Source organism: Neopelma chrysocephalum, unplaced genomic scaffold, assembly GCF_003984885.1.
Source record: "Neopelma chrysocephalum unplaced genomic scaffold, ASM398488v2 Primary Assembly neopelma1_24, whole genome shotgun sequence".
Lineage (NCBI taxonomy): Eukaryota > Metazoa > Chordata > Aves > Passeriformes > Pipridae > Neopelma > Neopelma chrysocephalum.
In genome coordinates this window covers 36,077,915-36,105,913 of record NW_020897693.1, presented here as the reverse complement: position 1 = coordinate 36,105,913, position 27,999 = coordinate 36,077,915, and the positions used below count along the sequence as shown (strand labels likewise).

The 27,999-nt window shown below is 37.6% G+C and overlaps 1 protein-coding gene across 27 annotated transcripts in view; it reads right to left on the bottom strand.

Moving 5' to 3' along the window:
* Positions 1–27,999, bottom strand: part of NRXN3 (neurexin 3) — a 1,019,488-nt gene that overhangs the window by 232,568 nt on the left and 758,921 nt on the right. For all 27 annotated transcript variants that reach the window (XM_027672731.1, XM_027672716.1, XM_027672707.1 and 24 more), the window contains one exon: positions 26,580–26,761. In XM_027672731.1, coding sequence (XP_027528532.1) covers positions 26,580–26,761 — 182 coding nt within the window. The remainder of the gene's footprint in view (positions 1–26,579; positions 26,762–27,999) is intronic.

Below are 27,999 nucleotides of genomic sequence, written 5' to 3'. Positions count from 1 at the left end.
GGATGACTTAAAACTACTAAATCCTCTTCCTCAAAGCCTACAGCCAGCCAGGTTGAGTAGATTCAGCCTCCTCACAACTGAACAGACACAGCAGATGCCCCTGTTCAACATGTAAAACCTGAGAACCCTCACTTTTCTGCAAGTTAAGATTTCCCTTCACCCTCCTCCTCTTTTGCAAGCATGCGTAAGTGTAGCCAGCCATCCTACCAAAGAGAAGAGCTGCATCCCCCACCAGCAATGAACTGTTCCTGAAGTTGTTAGCACAGTCTCCCTTGAGAGTGCTCTGGAGTGCTAACAGTTCACCAGAACTTCCACACCACTTCTCCTCACAGATTTTTTTTCCAAATTTCATTCAAGAGGTGAACTCTAAGACAGGCAGAAAGAACAAATATATTTTCCTACATTTGGATTTTTTTAACTCTCTTGAAGAAGAGTTTCCCCTTTCCAGTTTCTTCTTAGAAATCAAACACACTGAGAAGCACAGATTCAAATTTTTATTAATGTATATTTAATACATACATACATAAATATATAAAACCAATCACCTTCAAATTGGCTGGATTACTTGAAACTGAATGCCTATACCCTAAGAAGCTGGCGACTCAGTTGGGAACATAGAAACAGAAACGTGCAGGGAAACAATATCTTGCTGTTAACTACATTTAATTACTCCTCACCACTCATCTATCATACTATATAATCTCAGTGTATAAGAAAAGACAATAGTGTCCTTAGCTGGCAACAAAACAAATCTCAAGGGTTTTAGTACAGGCTTTCAAACCCTCTCCAAGCTAGCAGAGAAAAGGAGATCGGCTAGCTTTCCTGACTGACCAGTGTTACACAAACATGATTTTCTTGGAAACCTTTTAGTGGTAGCCTTTTTCAGGCATGCAGCAGGGTGGGTTCAGACAAAGCACTGCAGTCCAGTGGTTAGGGTGCTACTGTTTGATACCACAAGGTTCCTGGATTCCATATCTGGCTTTACCAACAACTTCCTGCGTGGCCTGTCTTTAGACCATTTATGTATATGAGTTTCATTTGCTGCATCTGTAAAACAGGTACAATAATAGTAATCTAGCTATTTTCCTATCACCCCCTGTCAGGAGATTTTCTGAGCATTATTGATTTATCCACTGGGAGCACCTCCTCCAGTGAAAAGCACTAACTGTGAAACTGTGTGATTTCTGAGTGGAAATTCTTGCCCATATTGTATTCACTCCTTCTTTCACAGGGTAAGACAGGGTAAGCTGAACATTATCCCTTTTAATTTTGCAGTGACAGATATTTCTCTTGAGAAAGCATCTGTACAAGCTGCACTCTGCCTTGCTAGTGATGTGCTCTAAAATCTAAGGTAAATCACTCACCCCGCTGCCTCATTTTGCCCATATTAATTCAATAGATACATTGCTGTGTTACTGGCAAGGCTGTTCTTAGGGTCAGCTAGATATACACTACCTCAAAGAACCCAAAAAATGTAAACACATCAAACAGTCTATTCCAATGGTATAGTGACTTTGCAAAAAAAAAAAGTATGACTGCTTGCAAAGAAAGAAGAACTGGTGAGATTAGCTCTAGATTAAAGCACCATATTTATCAATCACCAGGTTTGTGTTGCCAACTGAATATTTAAGGGAAAATTACTAATTTCTGAGGTCAGAGGTAACAATCCCTTTCTGCGTATGAAAAAAAAAAAGAAACAGCCTTATCAAGCAATAAATAAAAGCAAAAGGAATAGTCTTAGCCCATATACTCATTGAGGCATACCTCTGAAGGAAGAGAGGCTGAAGAATGATTATCAAAAGAGAAGAGGCATTCATTGTACACGAATCATACCTGGGGTATAATTCAAACTGCCAACTAGGTAGAAATCAGCAAAAATACCAAAAGTTACTATATAACTATGGAACAACCTATTGAACACTTGGAATTTCCTTTTGTTATGGGTATCTCATGCTTTTTAACAGTAAAATGCATCATTATAGAATTTTTGGCCAAGGGATACGACTAAAGGCATCACTGCAACATAACAGACCTAAAGTACTGCTCATCTCTTGGAAGCAGTTCATGCACAGCAACACAAACTTTAATAATGGCTAGAAACCCCTTCTAGGCTTAAATATATTTGCACTCTTTGAGACCATAGCATGACTGTCAGTAGTACCTGCCTTAAAACTAACTCCTAAATGTTTATTCTGTAATTGGCACTCACACAGTTCATTGGAGGATAAGGTGATCACTAAGGTGAGTGGAGATGCCACAAAGGGCATAAAACTATGGGTCATTTTTTTAAAAAACCTACCACAAAGCTCCAATCTACATGTCCTGGATAAAACCAACACACTCAGTCTGGAATCACCAGAGGAACAGACATCTTCAAGACTGAAGGCAAAAATGAAGAGTGTATGATTTTATTACACATTATCACCAGGGCTGGTTCTGGAAATAGCAGGGATTGCTGGTGTTACTATTGGGAGGGCATAGAGGAAGGATTTTTTTGGGGGGGTGGGGTGGTCAGAGGGGGTTAGTTCCCAGACAACTTTGCTGTAAACTTCAGCTGAAAGAAGGCTATTATACTGCTACAACCAACGACAGGCTCAAATCTGCCTGCGAACCATGTGAATCCAGATGCTGCCTTTCATCTCATTTTTTTGTTACTGAATGATTTTTATAGCAAAAAAGCACTGAATCAGGAAACAAAGGTCGTAAGATATGAAAGTAACATTACAAAAATCCATTATTTTAAAGGTGTGGTGCTCAGCATCTGCCATTTCTTTGGTGATCATTCTCCATGCATTGTAGGTATTGTTCATTAAAAGCTTTACCAATTACTATAACTTTCTCTTTTCAAATCTGCGTAGTTGTACCATGGAGGATTCTTTTTATCTTGCTTTCTTTGCCCTCTCTTCAAAATACAGATGACTTTTTTTCACTTTACTTTCAGTTATTGTTAGATGGGGAAAAATTCCCCTCACTGCTTTATTTTTCTCTCACCCCTATTGCCTGAGGGGCTATCTTGCATGAACTTCTCTCAAAAAATCCACAATCAGAAATCCCACAAGCAGGATTTTGAAGCTACAAGTTAGAATTGAATGCAAGGATCTAGAGTAGTTTACATAAAAACATTTTTATTCTATTGAAAATATAATTTTCCTCAGATCTGCAGGCCCAAATATCACACCCGCCATACACCCTCTCTATACATACACTTTCTCACTCCTCAACAGCCTCAGCCAGGTTTTAACTGTTCTTCCTTATTAAAGTAATTAAGTCCAAATTCATCTCAGGTGAATTATGTACTAGCCTTTTTGAAATATATTTGGGCAGAAGAATGATTTCTTTTTGGTTCCTTGCAGATAACATCTGCACCACCAAAAATTCCTCAAAGTTACCAATAGAAATTGCTTCCTGATTTTTCAATGTCTAATACAGCTGTCCCCCCAGCAAAATACAAAATGGAAACACACTACAGCTGACAAGAGATCACAGTAAGAAACCTTACTTACCTATCTATACAACAACTTAAGTAAATCAATATCTTTGAGTGTCTTTATCATTCATCACTTTACAGAGACTTGAATATATTTTTCCCCCATAAATGGTTTGATCATCACAGATGATCCTTTGAATGAAAGACTGAGGTATTGAATGGAAGCAATGTATACAATATGAAATGATCTAGTTATGGCTACAGTTAGACTTCTCACTCCTATGGTGTAGTACAATGTCCATAGGGCTACAGGGACAAAAAAAGGCCAGGAAAAAACCCTTCATACTATTCAGTTTTGCCTACTGACAATGTAGCATGGCTTTCTCAAACGCATTTCAGGTATTTGTTACCTAACTAATTTAGGTACTCCTACATGTGCCATCTGTCTTGGAAGCTCCTATGTTGTGCGCATGCACACAAGCCAACACAGATAAGTTAAAACACTACGGTTTTGACGGCAAACTGCCTAGTGCTATCCCTTCAAACTAATAGAATATTCACAAATACTGAATTTATAAAACTTAGACCACCGACTGTTCTAAGGGATATGACATCTAGACTAGATGCCTTGTAGCATTCAGCATAAAGTAGCCCAAATTCTGATAAGAGTGTTAAACATACGTGGGTATATGATGTATACGGTTTTACAGACATTGACACCAACCCCAATAAACTCCAGCCAAAGTTAGTAATTGCTTCTTGGCTGAGGTGCTTGCTTGTGCCTATTAACTAGTTCTATTTATGTATTTTTAGCAGGGATTTCTGGTACATTTCCAAATTGCTTTATTCATTTATTAGCAATGTGAACTGGGATATGCAGATATTTTCCTCTGTAGTCCCCTGGAGAGCAAGGGGCACAAACTTGCATAAAGTAAGAGCCAACAAATGAAGTGAATGATTCTATAAAAATCCAGCAGAGTAAATTAAAATTTAGGAGAGAGGAGAGAAAAAAATCCCAACTAATTGCCAGATATTGAAACTATTGTTATTGAAAAGAATAATTACACTACCTCAAGGAATAACCTAGCAGTTTCATTTCAAAAATATTCAACTAACTTCAGGACATCAGTACATTGCTACAAAAGGCTCCTTCAACTTCTCATTGCCACCTCCTTGCTTCTTTTGTAACGCTACTAATTAGCAACACGGAGAAATATGCCCTGCTTTTTTGTCATCATGCTGTTCAACTTGCCTGATTTATTTGATGGAATAATACAGTGTTTGACATATGCTTCTGCAAGATCATATAATGATGTAAAACAATATTACCAAGCAACCTCTGAATGAGGACTACATTAATGAGGACTATTCAAAGCCTGAATTGAGGGTAAGTTGAATAAAACCAACAGATACCTTTGCTACATGAAAACTATTACAGAAGATCTTCCTAATACAGGTGCTTGACATTTCCCATTGAAATAACTTATTTCAAGCTATCACAATTGCAAAATTAAAAATGTTTAGGCTGAAGTCTCCAATACTATGTCTGCCTTAAGCAGTTTATCTGATGAAGCTTTTGCCTCAAAAGAATCTCTGCTTCTTCAATACCGTTCCTCTTTGGAGTTAGGAAAAGCCCTAAAGACCTTCTAAACCACAACATTTCTATACTTTAAACGAATACTTGTGAGCAACTGATCCAATTCACTTAACTGAATTCACTCTCAATTCACTTAAGAGATTGTTCACAACATTAACAACCTTGGGAAGATTTACTGAGTAAGGTGACGTCTTTCATTAGACTAAACTCGTACTTGTAAAATGAAGTTTTAGGGAAATATACACCCTTTCTTCACATCCCAAAGGGGCAAAAATATTACTTTACTACAGCTTTCAGAAGAAAACCTCATTTCCCCAAAAGCTTCCTGGCATTCATTTGCTGCATGGTCTAATAAAACTTATTACCAACATACAAATGTTGCTTTGATCTTTAGGACATCATAGCTGCAATAAGAATAACATTATTCCCATCAGTAACTGTGTTGTGCTCAAATAGCAAAAGAAAGTGCAGTTACAACTAAAATTCTAGTCCTCTTGTGACCTAGAGATGTTCCACGGTAGATCTCCAGCTTTTTTGGTCATTTGCTTGTTTTGGTTAAAGGCAAGGAAGTACTACACACACAAAACTGTTAGAAGAGTATTTGCACGATCAGATAGTCAAAACAGGTAAACAGAATTGTTTTACTATTAATTTTTACTTGCCAATTATAGGCCCCGGGATATGATTTGAAGAAGTGGTGTGCATTCACAACTGCAACTTGAAACAACAGGAGTTATGTGTGAAAATATGAAATACCATCCTGTGCTAATGCAATTCTCAAAACAGTTTCTCAAACAATAATTTAACAAGGAGAATAAATTTGCCCCAAATACATGGAAACTCTTGACTTTAAGACTTCTGTTCCCTAATAATGATCTTCCAATATATCTATGTGTCTTGGTGCTGACAGTAGAGATGGAGATATATTGTCAACAGGTGAGAGCTTTGCTCACTCGAGTACTGATGAGCTTATAACCTTTAGAACATCAGTATATAATAATATTAAAGCATTGCTGTTGTGGTATAACCCCAGCCAGCAACTAACTACTGTGCAGCCACTTTTACCATCCCCATCTCAGTGGGATGGGAAAGAGAACTGGAAAACAGAAAAATCCGTGGGTTCAAATAAGAACAGTTTAAGAATTAAAATAAAGCGAAATATTAAAATATTGTAACTGTAATGAAAAGGAAGATAACAAAAAAAGAGAAGAATAAACCCCCCCAGAAGACTAGAGACCACTGCTCACCACCCACTGACTGATGCACAGCCCAACTCCAGAAGTGATTGGCCCCTCCCAGCCAAGTCCCCCCAGTTGATATACTGAGCATTACATGACATGGTATTAAACATCCCTTCAGGTATTTCTGGTCATCTGTACTGGACATGCTCTCTCCTGGTTTTTTGTGCACCTCCTCACTGGCAGAGCATAAGATGCTGAAAAGTCCTTGACTTAGGGTAAGCACTACACAGCAACAAGTAAAACCATCAGGGTGTTATCAACATTTTTCTTATACTGAATCCAAAACACAGCACTGTACCAGCAACTAGAAAGAAAATATCTATCTCAGCAAAATACAGGACAATTAATCTATAATATCATATTAATAATTTACAAGGAAGAGGAAATTTTGCTCCAAACATCTGATAATCTCCATAAAGAGATAAACTAGACTGTAACAACAGATAGTAGCATTGCATCAATATGCAAAGAGACTGGATCTCAACAGTGTTCTGTAATGTCTCAAAGAATGACCTTGCCTCATGCTCCTGAGTCAATAATGATGGGAACAGCACAGTAGGTATGAGACTGAACCCTAATGTTGAATCAATAATCACTGTGCTGGGTCATGGCCCTGCATCAATCTGAGATAGTTTTACATTATGATGTTGGAACGACTTGTATGATATTGCAAAGTCACCTTGCATCAGTTCGGTGGTACTATGCCATGATGTTGCATGAATACATAGAGATGAGAGCATATGAGTATAGAGAGATGCTGAATTTTGGAATTACCATCACAGAGTCATCATGCATGATATTAATAATAATGATTGGTGACTAGTATGTCACAAGGTCACTTAATTTTCTCTTTGTAGGACAGATTCAGGTGAGTGTGAGTCCTAACTAGGCAAAGTTTTGCTAAAACTAGCAAAGGTACCCCTTTACCCAAGACTGTCCTTCCACATTTTCACTTCGACCTGAATGGACAGCAGGTACTTTGTTCTAGCACACTTTTTATCTGCTCAGCCATTTGACTGAATACGATTGACCTCACTGCAACCCATGCAGAGTAACAAGATTCAAAAGGAAACCACTGTGACAGGGAAATGGACCAATTATGCTGAGACCAGCTTTTTCCGTGGCAAAAAAGATTCAAAGCATAACACATCAAGACACCGAAGGAAGCAGGCACCTAGTGATTGCTGTCGAAGGAAGAGAACAAAAAGATGGCAATTATTTTAATCATCTTCCAAGAGATGGCAATAATGTTGCTTATAATTGCAAAGAGAAGCAGAAATGTCAATAGTTCCAACCAGGCTTTCTTTCTGTATGGAGCCTGAATCAGCTCTTCATTTAGGCTATTGAAGCATCAACTATTTCCCATTAAACTATACTTGGGTCAGTCTGCTTTGGTCACACTCAGCTTTAGACTGAATTTGAGGGTGATAATTACCGTAAATTCACATCACTTTCCTGGGGTGAATTTGTTTCACTTTCTTGATAGTATTTTCCCATGCATGTTTCCTTATATGTCCCTATTATTGACACAGTGTTTCCTTATATTTCCTTATTGTTGCTACAGTGCTGATTGTTGTTGAAGTAGATTTTTCTGAGATTCATTCCATGGAGTTTTATCTTTAAAAATAACAGACATTTATTTATACCAGTACAATAAAATATAACAACAGGGTCTTTTTAAACAAATATAGAAACAGCCCAGTAAGACTAAATGAAAGATGGCACAGCAATTACTAGTTCTTTAGTCCTCGTTTTCAACAGCACCTAGTAAGCAACAACCCAAGTTGGCAGTAGACCTTGCCTCTACTCTGTATCTGCATGTGTTTTGCAGGAATAAAGGCATCTCTCTAAAATGATACAGTTTGTAACTGGCATGGAAGCTAGCCATATATGTTTTGAGGAATACTTGGCAGAAGAATAAAATGTAGCAACAAGGAAGAATGTAACTCTGTGCATACTCTGCCTCAGGCTGAACACGGGAGATTCACTCTGTGAAGGTGTGTGCACGAGAGGGGCATTGCAGCCCCTCTCATGTCACGTACGAGGCCCTTCCACAAAGGATTCCAGAGTCAATAAATGTCATCCTTTCTATCATTTACACAACTGTTGTGACATTACAGTGAACTGATTCAAAAAGTGGATATCATACAAGTATATGTAATGAAGTTGGTGTACAGCAGCGAATTTTAAACAGAACTCATCTCAATCTCCCAGTACCGTGTGTAACCTGTTCTGGAGTTCCCAGCCCATCACTTCATATTTCATTTTGACAGTTCAGTGTATGCCACCCTGAGTGCTTGGCTTGAAAATGTAGACATGTTTCAGATGAAACAGAAGGCTAATTAGAAAAGCTCAAGCTATTAATGAAAGCTATCGATTATTAATAAGCTAGTCCACTATTCTCTTTGCCCATATCCAGAAGTATTTATAAGCCAGTGACAGGTTTTCAGGGCTGATGACATCTCTTAACAACTGTATTAACCTGATCATATGATGAGACCCCACAAGCAAAGGAGGAAAACATCAAATGCATTTTCAGACAGAAGATTTCTAAGGAAAAATTCAAGGTGATGGAAGACAGAAGACAAAACTACTTCAGACCTTCAGAACCTTCCTGTCCACTGCATTGCAGTGCACTTTGCTCTTGCATCTGAGTTACTGAGTGTTGCTGTAATGAAGCACAGAACAATGAGACACAGAAGGTTTTTATGTAAGATTTGCATTTTTAATAAAGAAAAGTTACAGCAACAGATGTTTTAAAGTAAATATATAAGTCAAAGAATATATGCATCCTAAGACATAAAGAACCTGCCAGGAGATTGCCACAGACAAGTACTTTTGAATAATCATAGATAATGTTGAAAGATGGCAGAATATTAGCATGGAAAATTATCTTCAGAAAAGGAGAGCAGAGATTCTATTAATTGTCCTCACATACGTGAAATTTATTTCCCTTGCAAAATAAATCTACCACTGAAGAAAAATGTTTAATTAAGAAATGTTAATAGAAACATGCCTTTTCAACAATTTATATTAAGATTTTGTTACCACGTTAAAGACGAAAGCCTACTCAGTTGTGAAATCATCACTTACACAAAGTGCTAAAATCATCATCATTTGTTACTGTAGAGTAAGGGAAAAGACTTGGGAAATGCAACACAGAATCTGTCTGGAGAGAAAATTACTATTATCTTGGTCTTTTCCTACTCTAGGATTCTTCATTACTGCTAGATGCATGGTATGTTTTGGTTGCCATTTTTCAAAACTTAAAGACGCTTTTCATCTTATTTGGGTTATGGTTTGCATCATGATAGATCAACTTTAACTTCAAACTGGAATGATTATAAGTTTTTTATATAACAACACATACTGAAGTAACCACTTTACAATAAACCAGTATATACAACATTGTCATGAATTGGCATAATGACATCATATTCCTCCCCTCTAAGGTAATTAAAAATAACCTAAGCCTACCTAAAAAATCCCAAACCCTATAGAATAGGCATTATTATGCTTCCTACTTTGGAAATTTTTCTGTTCCTTTTTTGCATCAGAGATCCAGAGAACAAATCTTAATAATACTTAATGTTTTAACATTCAGCTTTTATCCTCAGGAGACAACTTTCCCTGAGGTAATTTCCACTGCTTGATTGTTCCATGTAGACTGTAGACCATTTTCCAAGGCGAAGGTTTACAGAAATTTTACAGAAGATATCCAACCACTGTAGTAATCTTATATCTCTTTTTATCTATGTCCCACTTTGAATAAATTATTGCTTGCATACACATTTCTGCTGACCTTTGGCACTCCTCTTCAGATAAAGTTTCAGGAAGGTCTGGACCATTTTAGATATTAACCTGCACTTTAAGAAATGTCAATTTATCCTTGTTCTAAATGGACCACCACACTGTCCTCTCATTCCTGTATTTTAAAGGCTATACTTACTTCACCTATACTAAATCATACTTTTCCTCAGTTTGGCAACCCTTCAATGAGCTTCCAAGGTCTCAAGGAATCCCTCAGCATTCCAAATGTGGGGGCAAAAACTGACAATATGTTGGTACACACATAAGCTAAAAGGATATGGTATGCTTCCTCATGCTGGTCTTAACCACACTTAGGTAATTCCGTCAGTCAAATGAAAGGGACATAAGTAATAGAGAAATTCAACAATAAAAACTACCAGGGCTGTTAGTGAGACATTATCATTACAAACCTTTAGATTTAATATTGATGTCAGGGAAAATTCTCAAAAGAATAGTCTGTTTCTATCAAGAATAATCAAAGCATATTGGGGAAAGTCAGACAACTGAGTTGTTTATATTAGTACAATGAAGTACCCTCTTACCTTCAAACAGTAGTCCTTTTATACTTAAAAAATTAATTTCAGATTCTGTGAGGTTTTCTATATTCTTTTAACCTCTAAATGACTACAGTTACATTCCATAGCTTCTTCTCAATTTTTCTATAATGTATGGGTCAGTCCTTATAACACATTTCCAAGCACACCATCCATACTCTACTAACAAACAGCTCTGACATGGGAAGGGAGGCAGGAGGCACAAATCATAAGAAGCAGCACAGACCCAGCCAGCATGAGATGCGGTGATGACACTTTGAAGACTAAATTTACTATCTTTAAGGCAACCATCTTTAGCTATCTTGACCTTTTAGATTCAAAGCTAGGGTCAAATTTAGCCATTTCATATGGGTCAGACTGAGGTTTACCAAAAAAAGAGTTAAAGGAGTTTTAGTCTCCATTTGCACAAAACTGTCTCACTAATGCTTGGTGGTGGCTTACATCTGGCTGGCAGCCAAACTCCCACCCAGCTGATTGCTCCATTTCCTTTCTAGTTTTTCCTCTCTTCTGCTGAAGAGAACAGGAACAGGAAGGCTCATAGGTCAAGATAAAGAGAGGGAGATCACTTACCAATTACTGTTGTGGGCAAAACAGATGCAGCTGGGGAAATTAATTTACTACTAGTTAATGTATATTTATTTATTTCTGATTTAGGAAACAAAAAGGCAACATTAAAACAGAGGGACACCACCTCTCCACCCCCTTTCCCAGGTTCAATTTGACTCTTTCACTGCAGATTCCTGTCCCTTACTCTTGCTCTTGCCATAGGCTACACTCAGTCCCCTCAGTGAGCCAACAAATGTGCAAGAGGTGGATTACAGTCAGTACACAGCAGTTTCTGTCTGCTGGTCCTTCTTTCTTTCACTTTTGCTCTACTCCAGAGTTGGAATGTCCATGTTCCAGCATGGGTTCTTCCACAGACTGCAGTGAATATCTGCTCTGCCATGGAACACCTCCTTCTCCTCTCACCTTGATGTTACCTCTGCTGTTTATCTCCCTTTCCTCAATCTCCATCCCCTTCTTGGCTTTTTCTGCCCTCTCTTGAATGCGCTTCCACAGCTGACACTGGTTTGGCTGATGGGCTCAGCTGTGTCCTGCAGTGGGTCCATTTTGGAGCCAGCTGAGTCTAGAATGGGGCAGACCCGGGTCTTGTCCCACAGAGGTCACCCTGCAGCTTTCACCATGCCCACATTTACAGTCAATACATGGTTTTACATATATGATGTAATAATTCAGATGGCTGCATAGCCCCCTCTCTTTTTTCTCCCAATAGTAGGGCTTCCTGTCATCTCTTTATCTAATTTATATGCCTAACATAGTGCAGTTTAGCAGTGAAGTGGCCCACAGGCTCTTTAGTCCAGGCAAGATAAACCAAAGGCCCCAAATTTTGCAGGGAGTAATTTCCTTTGTTCTCATTTTAAGCAAGTGACAAGAGCAACTTTCTCTCTTCTCTTCCATTTGTCAAAAATATACCTCAAGTGAACAGAGTCAATGTCACTAAGCATCACACTTGACAAAAGACAGAAAGTGACAATCTTGCCAGAGAGCAACACCCTGCAGATGAACTCACTCCGCCCCATATTTGCCTGGTTTCAGGAAATTGTCACCTACTCCAATAGACAGGAAGCACGAAAACAAAAGGTTCTAGTTGTACTACAGTACAAAAACCACATCAAGTTTAAAAATTAACGACTTCTAAAAAGGCACTGAACAATGCTCAGCAGCTAAAGCTTTGAGCTCTCTACTAGCTCAAATGTATTCTTTGTACTTTGCCTTGCCCAGGTGATATGAGTGACCTCCTAACCCTCAAACCACTTACTGTATCAGTAATTCTGGGAAAGAAGCAGTGAAACTCATTCTCCCAGGAAAAGAGTACCTTTTGACACAGAAGTGCAAATGTGAAAGGCGAAAAGCTTCTTTAAGAAGCTATTTTTTTTCTTTCATTTTCAAAGAAACAGCAACTATCCAGTGGGTATCAACACTGCTGAGCAGCACCTTCATGGGTAGCTCCAAATCAGGAATCTCTTTCAGTGAGCACTGGGGAACATGCATCATGAGCCAAATACTACATTGGATAATGCTCTCAGGCACGTGGTGTTATTCTCAGGGTTGTCCTGTGCAGGGTCAGGAGCTGGACTTGATGATCCTTGTGCATCCCTTCCAACTCGGGATAATCTATGGTTCTATGAATTCCATGAATTGTATACTCACAATTCCTCTGTGGAAATAAAAGTTTGCCTCAACCTTGATATATTTAGAAGCCATTTAAAAACTACCATTTGCCTTTTTTGCTCAAGACAATGTTTTATTCAAAGAAGAAAGAAATGAGAATCAGGCACCACATACATCTCACAGTAGAAATATCGAGAAATCTATTGGATTATCATCACTTTCTAACTAAAATGTGTGCCAGATTAAGAACAGGTGTTATGCAGAGAACAATACTGAAAGCACTATGTGATATGTAAATGAAGTGGGACAAGTAGCTCACATTCTTACTTTTGCCTATTTCTGCATTTTTACCCCGTGCCTCTATAAATCTCTCATTTTCCTAGCTATTACTTCTTTCACATCCAGTTTTGTAACCTGTTTTTCATTAAGGAAATTAATGTATCTGCTAACAAATAGCTCTTCTGAGAGGAGGGGGATAGGAGTAGGGCAAGCAGGAAATGCATTGTGCAACTGATCAAGGGATGTTAAGACATGGTCAAAGTAGATCAATATTGGGTGCCTTGCTTCAAAATCGTGTGCAACAAGATATTGCCCTCTGTCCCCAAAGAGCAGTGATCATCCCTCAGCTGCTCACATTACAAGTGATGTCTTTTCAATTATCTCAAAGGCGAGATTTACCACTCTCTAGTCACAAGTTCACAAGCCCATTAATAACCATCTCGAGAATCACTGCAAGGCTCCAGACTACATGTCACATGATGTCCTCTCTCTGATAAAGGTTTTATAAACTGAGCCAACATGCCATCTAATGTGTCAAAACACTTTTTTCCTAGACTGACAACAGGAAACCATAGCACAGCTCCTCGGCCTTCTAACCCAGCATTATCATTTAATACTAGCTGCCACTAAAAGTTGGAAAAATAAGTTATAAAAAAAGAATTACATATACTAACTATTAAAGTTATGATGAACACCACCACAATGGAAAAGAACTGAGAGTCTTTGGTTGAGAACTTAAACTGATCACACTACTGCTGTAAAAGGATTTTGAAACAGATGTGATTGGATGACATCTGCGTGCAGATGCATCAAGCTGGGTCTACACAGCCAACCAAGCTCAGAATCAAAGATATCCTAGATGGCTTGCAATGAAAGTAACAACGCTTATTTAATGCTGCAGCTGCATAAACAAATCTTCCCGAACACAGCTGAACATTCAGGTGCAAAAGCAGTGAAACCTGTTTGTAGCTGCAACTTGTGGACTTGTATGTTTGAATTTACATTAGTCTTGGACTATCTTCATGGGCACCCATTATAATACACTGATAGATCAGAAGAGCCTGGGGGAATCGGTGAGGAGTTGCTGAGACAAAGCTCAGGCAATACAATTCTTTGTAAATGCTGCTGACAGGTAAACATCAAAAACCAGAGAGGAGCTGAAGGGCAATATTGGCACAAAATAAATGAAGGTTAAACTGATGTTTGTGAATACATATAGGCTTGAAAAGAACTTTAAAATCCTAGGAAAAATTTGATTTTAGAACACCATTTCAAAAGAAATAGCAGAATCAGAAAACCAGAAGGGATGCAGTAGATCTGATACAGCCAGAAAAGAGGACATGATGGTGCAACGGCCTAGGAGGTTAGAGGACTGGACTTGACAGTCCACAGTCCCTTCCCTGTTCTGTGTTCCTAAATTAATACACCCAGCCAGCAACCCTGAAAACCTCATCCATTTGTGGATCCCCAAAACCAAACAATGATTTTTTCCATCAGAAAGGGAGCACAAGAAATAAATTCTAATCAGAATAAAAACTAAAGAAGATTTTTAAACCTATTTCAAGCAAAATAATTTTCTAACATGTAAGATAGTCTGAACCATATGCCTTTTTACCTACAGACTCCAGTGAAAATTGAGTTAATCTCCTTTGAAAAAAAATTATGGCAATTAACAGCAACCATTGTAGGAGGGCTGTAGTCAATTGGGCTCTGCAAAAGTTAAGTTTTAAAGAAATATAAATGAGAAACCACAACCTCCTTCCCTTAACAGAAACATAGAGGAGAGAAGACAAGAATATGGTGCAAGGGCACAACTGTAAGAACTACATTTTTTCCTTAAAAGAAATAGAGAAGATTCCCACATGCAAGGACATACAAGTTCTTCAAAGTAATAAATACAAGAAGAAAATGATCCAGTCTCACAACTGAATTAATACAGTTAGATTATAACACATCACGGGAAAATACTTTCAGTATTTTCAGAAAAATGGGCTAAATTCCTCTTGTAAAACCACCCCAAAACTTTAAGGGTGTGAAATCAAGTCTTAGCAGTGACTGAATGTAATAGTTGTGCAAAACCCTTATCTGCAGAAAGGTGCTAACAGTCCCACACTCCCTGGGGCGATCGATGGTGTGGAGTATAAACTTATACACATTCCCTTCTTGAAATTACCCCTCCTGCCCAACTCTTCAGTACATTGGTACACCACCCCCCAAAAAACTGCACCCAAAGGGAATCCCTACCTGTCCTTAACACCCACTAGTCCAATAGCTTAAATATCTTTCGGCACATACCAATTTTTTTCCACATGTTGCCCAGCTCATTATAGGAGCAAATCCAGTGCCTACTATTGAAACGCTGTGTTAATCTCTCTGTTCTGTAGAGGAGATATAGTTATTTCAATGTACAGTGCTCAAGCATGTACTGCCCACCTCAGTCATACGAAAAGATCATCGTCCATTGAGGGCCTAGTCTCTCTGAATATATTTAGGATACAATATACCTTCTATGAAAGGATAACTTGCTGATAAAAAGAATATTTGTAAAAATTGTTTAGCAATGCACCCAAAGACAGACGATCCTTTCCCCTTAAACAAGAGGAAATGTCTGAAAAGTTAGAGGATCTCATTCCCATCACTAGTTAAGATAGTGTATGAGAAGCATTATATGGTTTCCTACAGAACTGATTAATCCCACCACCTGTTTAAGGCTGAGCAGCATCATACTGAAGGGGTTTAATGATCCAAAACCTGAAATCATGTATGTGGTACTGGATTTCAAAAGAGATTGTCTGAAAATAATAGAATAAAGAGACATGATAAGATAGCAAAGGAAGCCTGAGTCGGTATAAGAAACTTTTTTTTCTCAGTCCTAATGATTGCCATTACCCAGCTTCCAGAAACTGCACTCGTAACATCAGTAACAGACAAGAATAAAGAATAAGCTGAAACAAGGGCTATGTGCACTGAAAGTAAATTTGGACAGTCAGAGCTAGTAAAGTATTTGGTTATCAGGTATAGACAAAAACATGCTTGGCTGATGCTTTACATTGGCCCAAATTATACCAGTTATATGAGGCAGTCAGTCTCTTTCTGTAGGCTACAAATTGCTTAAGCAAAGCACCAAGAAATCAAATGTAGCAGAAAAAAAGATATGCCAAGATATTTAAGAGAATGTTCACACTACATAAGCTTTACTTCAACTGGCTTTCAGACTGTCGAAGTCTTTGCAGCCTCCCCATCCCACTATCCCACTTCTTTTACATAAGGAGATGGAAGAGGAAAATGCTTCTATCATGTATTTAACATAAAAGCCTTTCAAACCAGCAGGAATCCTTCAGTTCAATCATGTTTTATGTACTGAAAGGTTAACTAATGGGAGAGGCTTATTAGCACAAATAATACCACTTCTGCCTTGATTCCAACAACACATGAGCTAAGCAAGCTCAGGCTAGATGCACACTTAAATAGAGAGGAAAAACAAGCAACAACAACAAAAACAACACCACACAGCACCTGCTGCTGTACAATGGGTTCTCAGATGTGTGGGGAATAGCATGAGATGTTGGCAACAGCAGCTTTCCAAGGGCACTGCCCTCCCCCAGCTGTTGGTATTGAACCACTCTCTCAGGGGGAAGAAGGGAGCACTGCGAAGACTTCTGATTTAAGAAAAGATGAACACTCAGAGCTAGTCAGCTTCAGTTCTGAGGCAACATCTCCAGTTATATCATTTAATCTCTAAAGCCTTGATTTTCTCATTCTATAAGCTTGCTCACATCTACCTTTTAAAGAGATATTGTGATGTATTGTGATTATGTAGCTCCTTTAAAGTTACATGCAGAAGTATGTTTTAGGCTTTAAAATAACTATTAGGACAACATATCTGAATAGGAACTTTTCCTTTTCTGGAAAAGTAATGCTAAGAGAAACTCATAAGAACTAGCGAAAGTCCAGTTCAGTCTATTTTCTCCTCAAAATTGTCTCTGCAGTCTCCTGGTAGAATAGAAAAAAGCAGCATTGCCTTTCATTTCCCATGTAAAACTGGCAGAACTAGTCTTTCATGTTCTGCAGAACAGTTGACTTTCATCTCAGAGTCAGCTGCATATGAGCAAGTTATCTTTTTTCTGCATTGAGGTTTGAAACCTTATAAAATTCAAGTCATAGTGCAAACAATGCGTAACATTGCTTGGATTAGATCAAGTTGGTTTAATTTGGTGTTTGGGTTTTTTTGTTTGTTTTTGGGTTTGGGGTTATTTGTGTGTGGTTTTTTGTTTGTTTGTTTGGGGTTTTGTTTGTTTGTTGGTTTTTTGGTTTTTTTTGGTAGTAGGATTCAATAATATGTTCCTGTTTAAGATGTTCTTCCTAGAGGCTTAATAGAGAAACAATCAATTTCACCATAGCTGATGTAGTACAAAACAGTTGTTAACCTTTGACGAGAAGGTTACATCAGATACCAAGCAGGGTAAATTAAACTGACAATTGCCCTTGTTTAATTGCTTTTGAGTAGTACTCAGTATGTCTAAATGTGCAGTGAATTATTACCGTACCCTGCTGCTACCCATTAACATGAAGATCAAGAAATTTTATTTTACTTTTCTGATGCCACCATAGAGAAGGTGATAAAGGCTTTAATTGCAAACAGATTTAATTTAGAACCTATTAGTGCAATTTATCCAAGCATACAGAAGACGGGCTGTTCTGAACAAGCTTGTAAGTTTGGTGCTTCTAGTAAAGGACAAAAAATCTATATTGCCAACTGTTAGAGTTTACAAATAATAGATTTTAGATTTTTTAGATTTAGATTTTAGTTTCTTTTAGTCTTTTTCAGAATGAACACTTAAAACCTCACACTTATCTCCTTCAAGTCTTGGTTATTTCAAGAAAACAATTTCACTGGAGAGGGTCTGTGTTTCTTTCTTTGACTCAGCCAGAAAAAACCTCACATTACTTCAATTCCTTTGTATTTAGTATTTAAAAGAAAAACATTAAGAAGAAAAATCTAAATTTTCTCAGCATCAAAAATGTCCTAGTATTTCCTTGCTTATTCAGTCACTGAAAAGACTGTGTGACCAAGTGAAAATACCAATTATTCATTACGAAATAAAAGAGAAAGTATTGCACAACAGTAAAGGCAATTAATCTAAAGTTTTACTGAAATTATGATATATAATATAGCCCTAAATGACATATTCAACATGAACATTATAGTCACAGGAGAGTAAAATAAATATCAGGCAAAGTACAACTTTTTTATACAGTGTACAAGAACAAGCTATAGCATAATATTTACTGCCATACAGGGAGTTTGGATAGATACTGTGAGAAACTCTGAGATATGATCATTTAACACTTGATAGCAACTCACAGAATCACAATAAATCCTAAGACAAACCTGCATAAATTAAACAAATTTCAAGCTTCAGAATGTGTTTTAAACAGAGTTTATATATTTAGGGATGAATCTTTCTCATAAGCAATCCCATTAAGATATTTGCTTCTAATTAGGAGAGAATTTTTTATTTCTGCACTTAGGCTGAAGTACTAGGGTCTGATTTCACAAGATGCACAACACTAAAATGGGCAGGGGTGCATTCTGAAAAATGCTGCTAATTCTGTCCACTATACTAAATCAGGATCATCTTAGTAGAAAACTGCTTCCTTGACACAGCAAAGCTCTCTCTTTTAAATCAGCAAAGGTAGCATATTTATTTGCCTGTATCTTTAAGACAGGTTTCAAAAAAAATCACCCAAATGTAACTTCCCATTTATTCTTCCTCCACCTCCTCTAATTCATAATTTGCAGTCTCTATAGTCCAGCTGAAGCTAACAGTTTTGAGAGCCAAACCCCTCAAATTATTTTCAGATTTGTGACTCTGATCAGGATAACTTGTGGTCCAATCAGAAGTTTTACCATTCATGACACCATTGCCCTACCAGCTCTTTCTTCCATGTTCTAATCAGCTTCACAACCTTCAATGACAACTGCAAAAGCACTGGGATCTATGCACAAACCACCACTGAGTGAGGACTTAATGAATCCTTGCATCAAATCACTGAGCTTCCATGCTGCCTGAATGGAGCCAGGGATCTAAAATCCATCATCTTTAGCCACAGGACATCAGTGCGCTATTTCCCACACCGTTGCATTCAGCTACGCACATTCATCCAAACACCTGGTACAGGCACTGGCAGCAAAGCAGGGACTGGAGCACAAAAGGTCACTGGCATAACTTGATAGGGCACCAAGCCAAATGGTGCCAGCCACAAACAGGCACACTGGGGTGAGAAGCTTCTTGATATTCACAGGTTAAGTCTCAACTCATGACCTCCTACCACAGAGACTCCTTCTCCGGAGCTAGTAGATAAAAATAAATGGATCATTCCTATGCACGATGTCAACTAGTTAAAATATATTAAAAATGGATTATTTATCACCCTTTAAAAATAAAAACAGAAGTAACAATAACACGCTTTAAACTTGGCTTGAAAACTGGAAGTTCATTTGCTTTCTTCAAATTAGTTTTCATTTACTAATTCTTCTGTGCTCTAGGGAACAATAAATGCAGCATGCACAAACACATGGGACTTTGCAATCCCAAAGAGTTTAGAAAAGGACAGGAAAAGACTGAGGGCATTTTGGGACAGGATCATTGAGTATTTAAATAGAATGTTTTCATTAAAAACAAAATAAAAAAATCAGGATATTTTGCAATTTTACACCAGCTGGCAAAACAGCCAGTGACGTGCATACCTCAGATTTGAGACTCAATCAGATATAGCCTCTATCAGGCAAAATAACAATGCTGAATTCATATATATTTGCTATGGGATTTTTTTATTCTATAAACCTGATATAATTGGCACGCAGCTATATTATGGTCCATTTTTTTGTGCAGATGATCTGCATATAGTACCCTACAATACATTAATTATTTTCAAAGTACTTGGTAAGGAACAGAGGCCCTCTTCCAGGTGAGGACTATGCATGACAGGTTGACTCTGACCAGTAACGAGGCACACCCCCTCGGGTGCTCATTCACTTACTTCTCCCCAGTGAGACTTGAGAGGAAATTAGAAGGGCAAAAGTATGAAAACTTGTGGGTGGAGACAAATACAGTTTAATTAATAAGTGAAGCAAAGCCATATTACTTCCCATTGAGAAGCAGCTGTTGAGCCACTTCTGATAAGTGGGGCATCAACACACATAACTTACTTGGAAAGACACAGGCCATAAACCACCAGCATCCCATCTTACTCTTCCTTTCCCTGCATTTTTTTTTTTGCCGGGCACATCATCTTATGGTATGGAATGTTACTTTCATCAACCTCAATGTTGATATACACAGATACACATAAGTCTTGCAACACATATCTTGCAATCAACGTAAAGAAAGAGTGCCATTAAGATGCAAGCCTCAGCCGAAGATGACTGCTATCCTAAGCAAAAAGGAAGATATGACTTACAACTTGCATTCAATAACATAACTACAGAAAGGAGGTAAACACTTGTGATATCCTCTGTAACATCCTCAGAACCTGTTTGCCATGCAATAGCTTAATGTTTGTTAGAGTCTCCTAAGTTATCTATTGTTGCTAGAGGACAGTATTGCCACCCAATTCTTGTGGTGTCAGGGCTCTTTCTGGCCTACACATCTAAGTAGAAATCTACTCCACTGCAGACAGGGAAAGTAGGATACTTTTAAAGGTTCTGCAGTGTATGTCACATTTTAAATAAGGACTATCTTGCCAATCCCATTACCTTAAATAGCACACAACCTCAATTAGGTTAAAGGCATCCAATAACTATTTATTCATGACTTTGAGAATAAACAAATCATAGCTACAATTGTTTAAAAAAGATATATGTGATGACATGAAGTAGAGACTCCACTGGATCTTCACATACTAGCATTAAATCACAACAATTCTTCCACCCCTTCATTCAGCTTGTTTTCCATCTTGCCTAGAAGGTTAGCAGTCATGGTTTCAAGCCTTCAAGCTTATGATAATCCCCAGGTGGCACCTATTAAAGAGAGCATATTCAGAAGTCTCTGCCAGAGAACTTATTCCTAACAGAAAGCTACATTCCGACAGTTTTTATATGTTAATAATCACGGGAGACTTGCAGAGTATTCCCTCAGGTTGGTTGCTAGATTTGTCTTGGTAAAAAAAGTCTTTAGACAGTTTGCTCTTTTGGAACTTCTAAGGATCCAGACAATATAATCTTTTGCTTGAAAGCTCATCCTAATTCTCTCTCCTTACCAGTAGGCAGTCTAGTCACTCTCATTCATTAGTTGTTCACTTCCTCAGCTAAATGTGTTATACAAGATGTTGTCTCCTATACCCAGACTGTCGGTAAATAATTTCTTGCTTCAACAAAAAAGCCTTAGTCACATTTCACCTTTTCCTGATCCACTGATTGCTTCAGTATAGAACATCTTGCACTGAATATGTGTTTTATACCAATCTGTAGGGGTTCATAATTTGTATAAATGAAATTAGGAGAAATATACACAGTTCTTTGCTGTTTCATGAATGAAATGAGGCACTAAACACTTTGGAACTGATAACTGCTTACTGGATGCTTAACCACTTCTTGTATACTCCAAGAACTGTATCAAACTGTATCAGAAACTCACTCTACACTGCTTTAAAGCCTGGAAAGGCAAGAATAACAGTGCTATTCCAAAGAGACATCAATGTAAACACAGTCAAAGTACAGTGGAGTAAAATTATTTATAATCACAAAAAATTAAACTTGAACAAACTAAGAGTTCTATAAAAAAGGAGGTCTAACATGGTGAAGCACTTTAAAAGAAAACTGTAACTGTAACACCAGTAAGGGCAGCTAAAAAAAAAAAAGAAAAACACAAGATAGGAGACTGAGGCAGATCACCCACTTTTTTCATAGTCTATAGCCTTTGCAAAATAAAGCAGGCTAGCCTTAAGGAAAACCTCTTCTTTCTAGTTTCTTAGGTATAAAAGTGTAACTATTAACACCCAGTCTGAATTTGGCCTAAGAAAGGCTGAAATATTTTGCATCAAAGAAGTTTTGGTTATAGAAAAGTGAAACACAAACTGCTACTACTTTTTGCCTCCAGTTATTATCTCAGAGTAGTCCTTAAGTTATGTCATTCATCATACACCCTCTGGTTATGGTAAGGATAACCCTGTGTCTAACCTTCTCCTGATTCTAAATCATCTGCTTCTTCTGTATCTGCTCAGATGACATGCTGCTACAGTTCTGAAAGGAGTCTCAGGAAACTTCATACAGAGGAGCCAAAATTGTCTCTAAAACTGTAAAATCCAAAACACGGACTTTCGTCAATCACAGTATAACTGAAAAAAAAATAAATTGGCTGAATGTACACACAAATTTTCCTCCATTTACACTCATTCTCCTTTAATAATGCCATCTCTAACTAAGGAAGACTTACTTTTTCCACACTTATTGCTTAAGAATCAGAATGATCTACATCAAATTCTGCAGCTTTCAGTTGGAGCCTGGTGCCACGTGATCTCCACTAGCCTGAGCCTACTAAAGTAAAACTCCTCACAAAATCACAAACATTTTTGCCCAAACGTAGAGTTTACTTCTTACAACGAGTTCAGAAACTGGACCAGTCTCACACCACCATTCTGAACATCCAGAGGCTAGACAGCAGTTTATCACACAGAACAAAATAAAAGAATGCAGACTAAATCAGTCTCACACATGAATGAGTGATTTCTCTCTCCACAGTCATCACAAGAATGATGATCATCATCACCTGCGGCTGTCTTCCTCTCCTCATTTGATCTCTGTTTTGCATGTTGTAAAGCACAGAAAAAATGATGTGGTAGGGTAGGGTGAATGAACATATAGAAACATTCAACCACAACTCAGGCGTACAGTCTTTTAAGTATTCATTGTGGAAGACAATTTCCTGACCCAGGTTTGGACTTGGTACTTTGAATGAATTGTAAAGAAAACAAAAAAAATATCATAAGGAGGGAGCTGATGTCCAGCAACACTCCCATTCCATGTGCTACAGTCTAATCACATAAACACCTCATGCTTCATACACAACATCAATCTGGATGGTATGCTATCCATTTTTAAAGGGCTGTCCCTTTATACTTCATTGTAAATCAGGAGAGAAAATAGTTTCAGAAGCTGTAATTTTTTGTCATATAAAATAGACATCTTAGTCAATAAATTTTCACAGTATCTGAAAGACTCATAATTAAAAAATGAATCCAAACAGAACAACTGCAAATTAAACAAACAAATATGTAACTTCATAATAAAATATATTTTTTACTTTAAATCTTATAATTAGAAAGAGATCATAATGGACACTCCACAACACACAACATATTAAAAAAGCAGACAAACTATTAAAAAGTTTCCTTAGCGTAGTATGAGCAACTTTTAGAATCTTTCAAATAGAATCAGATCTTGATAAACCATAGCCTATACTATAACATTTGGATTAGTTTTAGTTTAGTGATGCATATTAGAAAACAATGATCATCAGGTGGCTTTCGTCACTTGTTATCACCAATAGAACACCCAGAGAAGTGTAAGGAGGTCAAAATCCAGTAAATAGCATCCAAAATATAGTCTGTGAGTGGAATATCTAGAAAGACCCCAGAAGAGGTCTCCCCAACAATCCTCCAGGAAAATTCCTGTCACTTCCATTATTACTATTATTATTAAATATAATTGCTCCTGAAAAAGTCAAATTGCTAAATATACATATAATAAATTATACTAAAATTATACTTCCTGTTTTAATACCTATTTGCTCTTTCTGCTATAATTTGCGTTGTGGTTTAAGTATTTGGTTTTAAAACCTTTTTTTTATTATCAATTTAATCTGCTTAATACCTCGGATTTACAAATCTATTTATCCCATATTTGTATTATAATTTGATCCATGCTGCTTTGTTTCTCATGACAAGTGACAATCACCTAATGGAAGGCTTTGAAGAAAGAAAGATAGACAGAGTCCCTGAAGACAGCACAAAGCCTGTGGTAGTTTTGAGTCAGTTACAAAAGATCTTGATCTCGTGGAAAGCTTGCATGCAATTTGCTAAGTAAGAGGTCCTAAAAGGTTTTGCATTTTAAGTCTCACTTAAAGATGTACCTTTAATTTCAGATTTCAACTTTTTCCAAAATAATCCTGATGTAAGCTCACTTCTACAACGTTGAACAATAAACCAGAGATAAAGTCTTACAGACATTCAAGAAGTCAATAACACTTAAAAAGTTTCTACGCAACTTTTCTATTGCATGTAGCAGCGTGAGTCTCAGACCACATTCTTTATATGAACAGGTAGGTAGAGTTACTGATATATATGATGAACTGATACCATACTCAGAAGAGCACAGGAGCATGCCTTTGTTCCTCATGACTGACTGGCAAATAATCCTAATCCATCCTAGCCACAAAAGAACAAGAGAAATTATACCCAAACTAGTTCTAGATTTACCACTAGTGAACACCTTCAGGTATAAAATTTGCCAAACTACAAAGGAGGCATTCAACAGAACTTTTAGAATTAATATCAACCACAATCAGTAGATTTTGTTTAGGTATCTGAAATAATATGAAACTAGCACTGTGCCATGCAGAGTAGTTTGAAAAAAATACGTGGGGAGGAAGCAGAAAAACTTCCAAAACTGATAGGAAAGAGAAAGCAATTTTGTTGGTTTTTTTTTTATGAATGCTTACATCTCAGGTTCAATTTGTTTGTTTCAGTCTATTCAGCAAAATTTGTTATAATTTTTATTGAAAATCACTTATTACAATGTTCACTTAGGGATAGAGAACAGTAGACATTTGAGACCAAGATATAGAGAAAAACTCTGTGCCTTCATCATTAATGCTGAAAAGTCTCCTTTTGCAAGTTCTTATCTTCATGCAGGATTAAAATTTCTTTTTTGGTACTTGTGTCTGTTTCCTCTCTTCCTTTCACTGACTACCACAAAGAAGAGCCTGACTTTCATTTTCTCTGTAATATCCCACTAGGCAACACGATCCCATCTCAGACTTTTTCTAAGACCTTAACAAATTTATATCTCTGCACCTCTCCTCACATGCCAGGAATACTGTTCTCCAGTTAATTGACAGCATTTTACACATGTTGTATTATAACATCTGAAGAATATACATTGTCTTGCTCAGACATATCCAGTCACTTTTGCTTAATGTGAGTCACAGAATTCCAACCAATTATGTTTAGCGCTGTTCACTTTTACCAACTCTTCTGGGGTTCGTTTTGTTCTGCTTTTAAGGAAGCTGGAAAAAGTGGTTTTCTTATAAAAAATACACCAGGATTCGATCTCATTTTCATTCTAGTACAAAACACAAACTAAATATTTGAATATATCACAAAAGATAGAAACCAGAATTGGTGACAGCCTAATGGCTCAAGGCCATATGCTAACCCATTCCAATGAATCTGAATTTTACAACAGGATTCAAAATAAAACCACTTAAAATGCTGGCAATAACTACTAGCCCTGACCCTTGTTTCTGGTTGTTTCAGAACAATATACCCAGTGCTTCAACACAATTCAACACGGCAAACTCCAGCAGCAGAATAAGGCCCTTTGTCATTCACATTTGGTCTGTTTTGGCCCCTGGCATTCCTCCTGTTTACTTATACCTTCAAGGTTCCATGAAATGTTAACAACTCCCCAGCTCATTCAAAACTTGTAAATGGCCCCTTTGCACTATGAATTAATGCATAAAACATGGGAAATACGCGAACATCGAGTCACATGACTCACTTCTACCTCTAGTAAACCTCTTAGCTATTTTTCAAAGCAAGACAAAGCTTCTCCTCCAAAAGCATCATGTAAAGTAACAAACTCCAAAAGTTTCCAGTTCTAGTGTTCTTATTTTCTCAAATAATTTAACTCTCTCTAAAGCCACCTTCACTCAAGCTCTCACAAGAAAGTCTATTTTCTTTTTGCAAAGCCATGTTGCACTAACATCAAATTCTTATTCTTTTCAACTACCCTGCTAAAGCAAGCATCAGCTATATCAGCTTGAGGATCTGTTCAGTTCTCACTTAACTTTCTTAGTGTGGAAAAAACAACACCCTATCACTCCCTTTTATTCTTTGCCTTCCAAGAATAGTAGTACTTCACCATAAATTCAGCTGTATTCAGGACTGTGCATATGCCACAGTAGATTAACACTGATGCAAAACATTTCTTCAATTTTTAAAGAAAACCTACTGCTATTGAATCACCTAAGGCTTTTGAGTATGGTTTTGTTTGTTTCTTCCCTCTCCAATTTCTTCTGGCATCAAGACTTGGTTCCCTGTGCATCCCAGTTGGTAATTCTACAAAACCCTAAAGAACTACTAAAGGCAGTTTAATTTGACAAGTGCTGAAGACATAGAAAGAACAGAATATGACACGTTATTTTAGAGTAAGTTTTCTTCAAATGCAGGTAACAGAAACCCAGGTCTGGCATAGACATGGGCCTATCTATACTCACTATGTGCAGCTGTAGAAAATCACCAAGCCCAGGGGCACTGTCAATCCGAACAAGGATGCCATCCTTCACTGTCGTGCTGAAGCCCACAGCAAGACGGTCTGTCCTCGTGCTTGGTCTATCATTAGCTGGCCAGGTGTACAGGATGAGACCTCCACTCTTCCCAAATATATATGTGGCACCAGCTAAAAAATACAAAACCAAAGAAAAATGTATTAGTTACTTATTTGCCAACTCTGGTGGTAATGCTTTGACTTCCACGAGGAACAATTCAAGTAAGCACATGCCTTCCTTAGTTACAGGGGTGAAATTAATGCCTCCTGCTGGCAGGCCTGATGAAGTACATTATTAGTTCCTAAATAAAGACAAGTAACATTTTAGATAAAGATCAATTAAGAGTTTATCCAAACTTATCAAGATGGTTTATCAAGAATGAATTATTTCATTAGTGCTAATATCCCAGACAATGCTGGATAGAACGCTGCCTTTCAGGGGGGTGGAAAACAACAAGCCCCTTCTGTTTCAAATGCATAGGATTCAACCTTATAAGGGGATTTAAAGGAAATATTCGGCAGTTCTCCTTGAGGTTGAACTTGCCTTCAGCTGAAGACTATTCACACATAGTAGAAGCCTATCCTTTTCTCAACACTTCCTAAGATTTTTGGATATTTAATTCACATATTTCCAGCACTGTTTGTCTTTACAGTGAGCCTGGGAATTTGTTCCTTTCCCTTGTTTTTAAGGACAACACCAAACCTCTCCCAAGCTGAACACTGTCCTCCCACATTCATGAGGGCCATCTGAGCTGAGGAAGACAGACACGCAAGTGAGGAATTGTTGTTGCAGACAAGGAAGCTGAGAAGCAAAAGCATTTGGAGTTCACATTCTGACTTGTACTCAACATTCCAAGTTAGGAGCAAGATTTTATAACTCAGCAGTTATAAAATTAGCCCCTGAGCTTCTTGGAAAATATAACTGAAATTCCTGTCCTAGACCCAAATCTACAAGCAGACCAGGAACAACATTTCTCAATGCTTCAGCCACTTACTGAACCTCATTTTCTGAGCACTATTACAATGGTTACATAATAGTAAGCAAAAATAACCAGCTTCCATTACTGCAACAAGGATGACATATCGGTAGAAAGTATAGGCAATTACTGGGTACATATCTAATCTGAGTGAAAATACAACTGATGATTTTTTTTCCCACCACACCAACCAGAAGCATGTATCAAGCAGTTATGAGCAGAGTAAATGTAGTTAGATACAGAAACAGGGATCATATATGGGTAACTTCTACACTTGCCTACAAAGCTGCAGCTTCACTACAGCTCTTTATGATCTGAATTCCAAATAAATGCTACACATTAGTAGAAATAATTGATACACTTCCCCCTTGCTAAAGAGGCTTCCTCTGGACA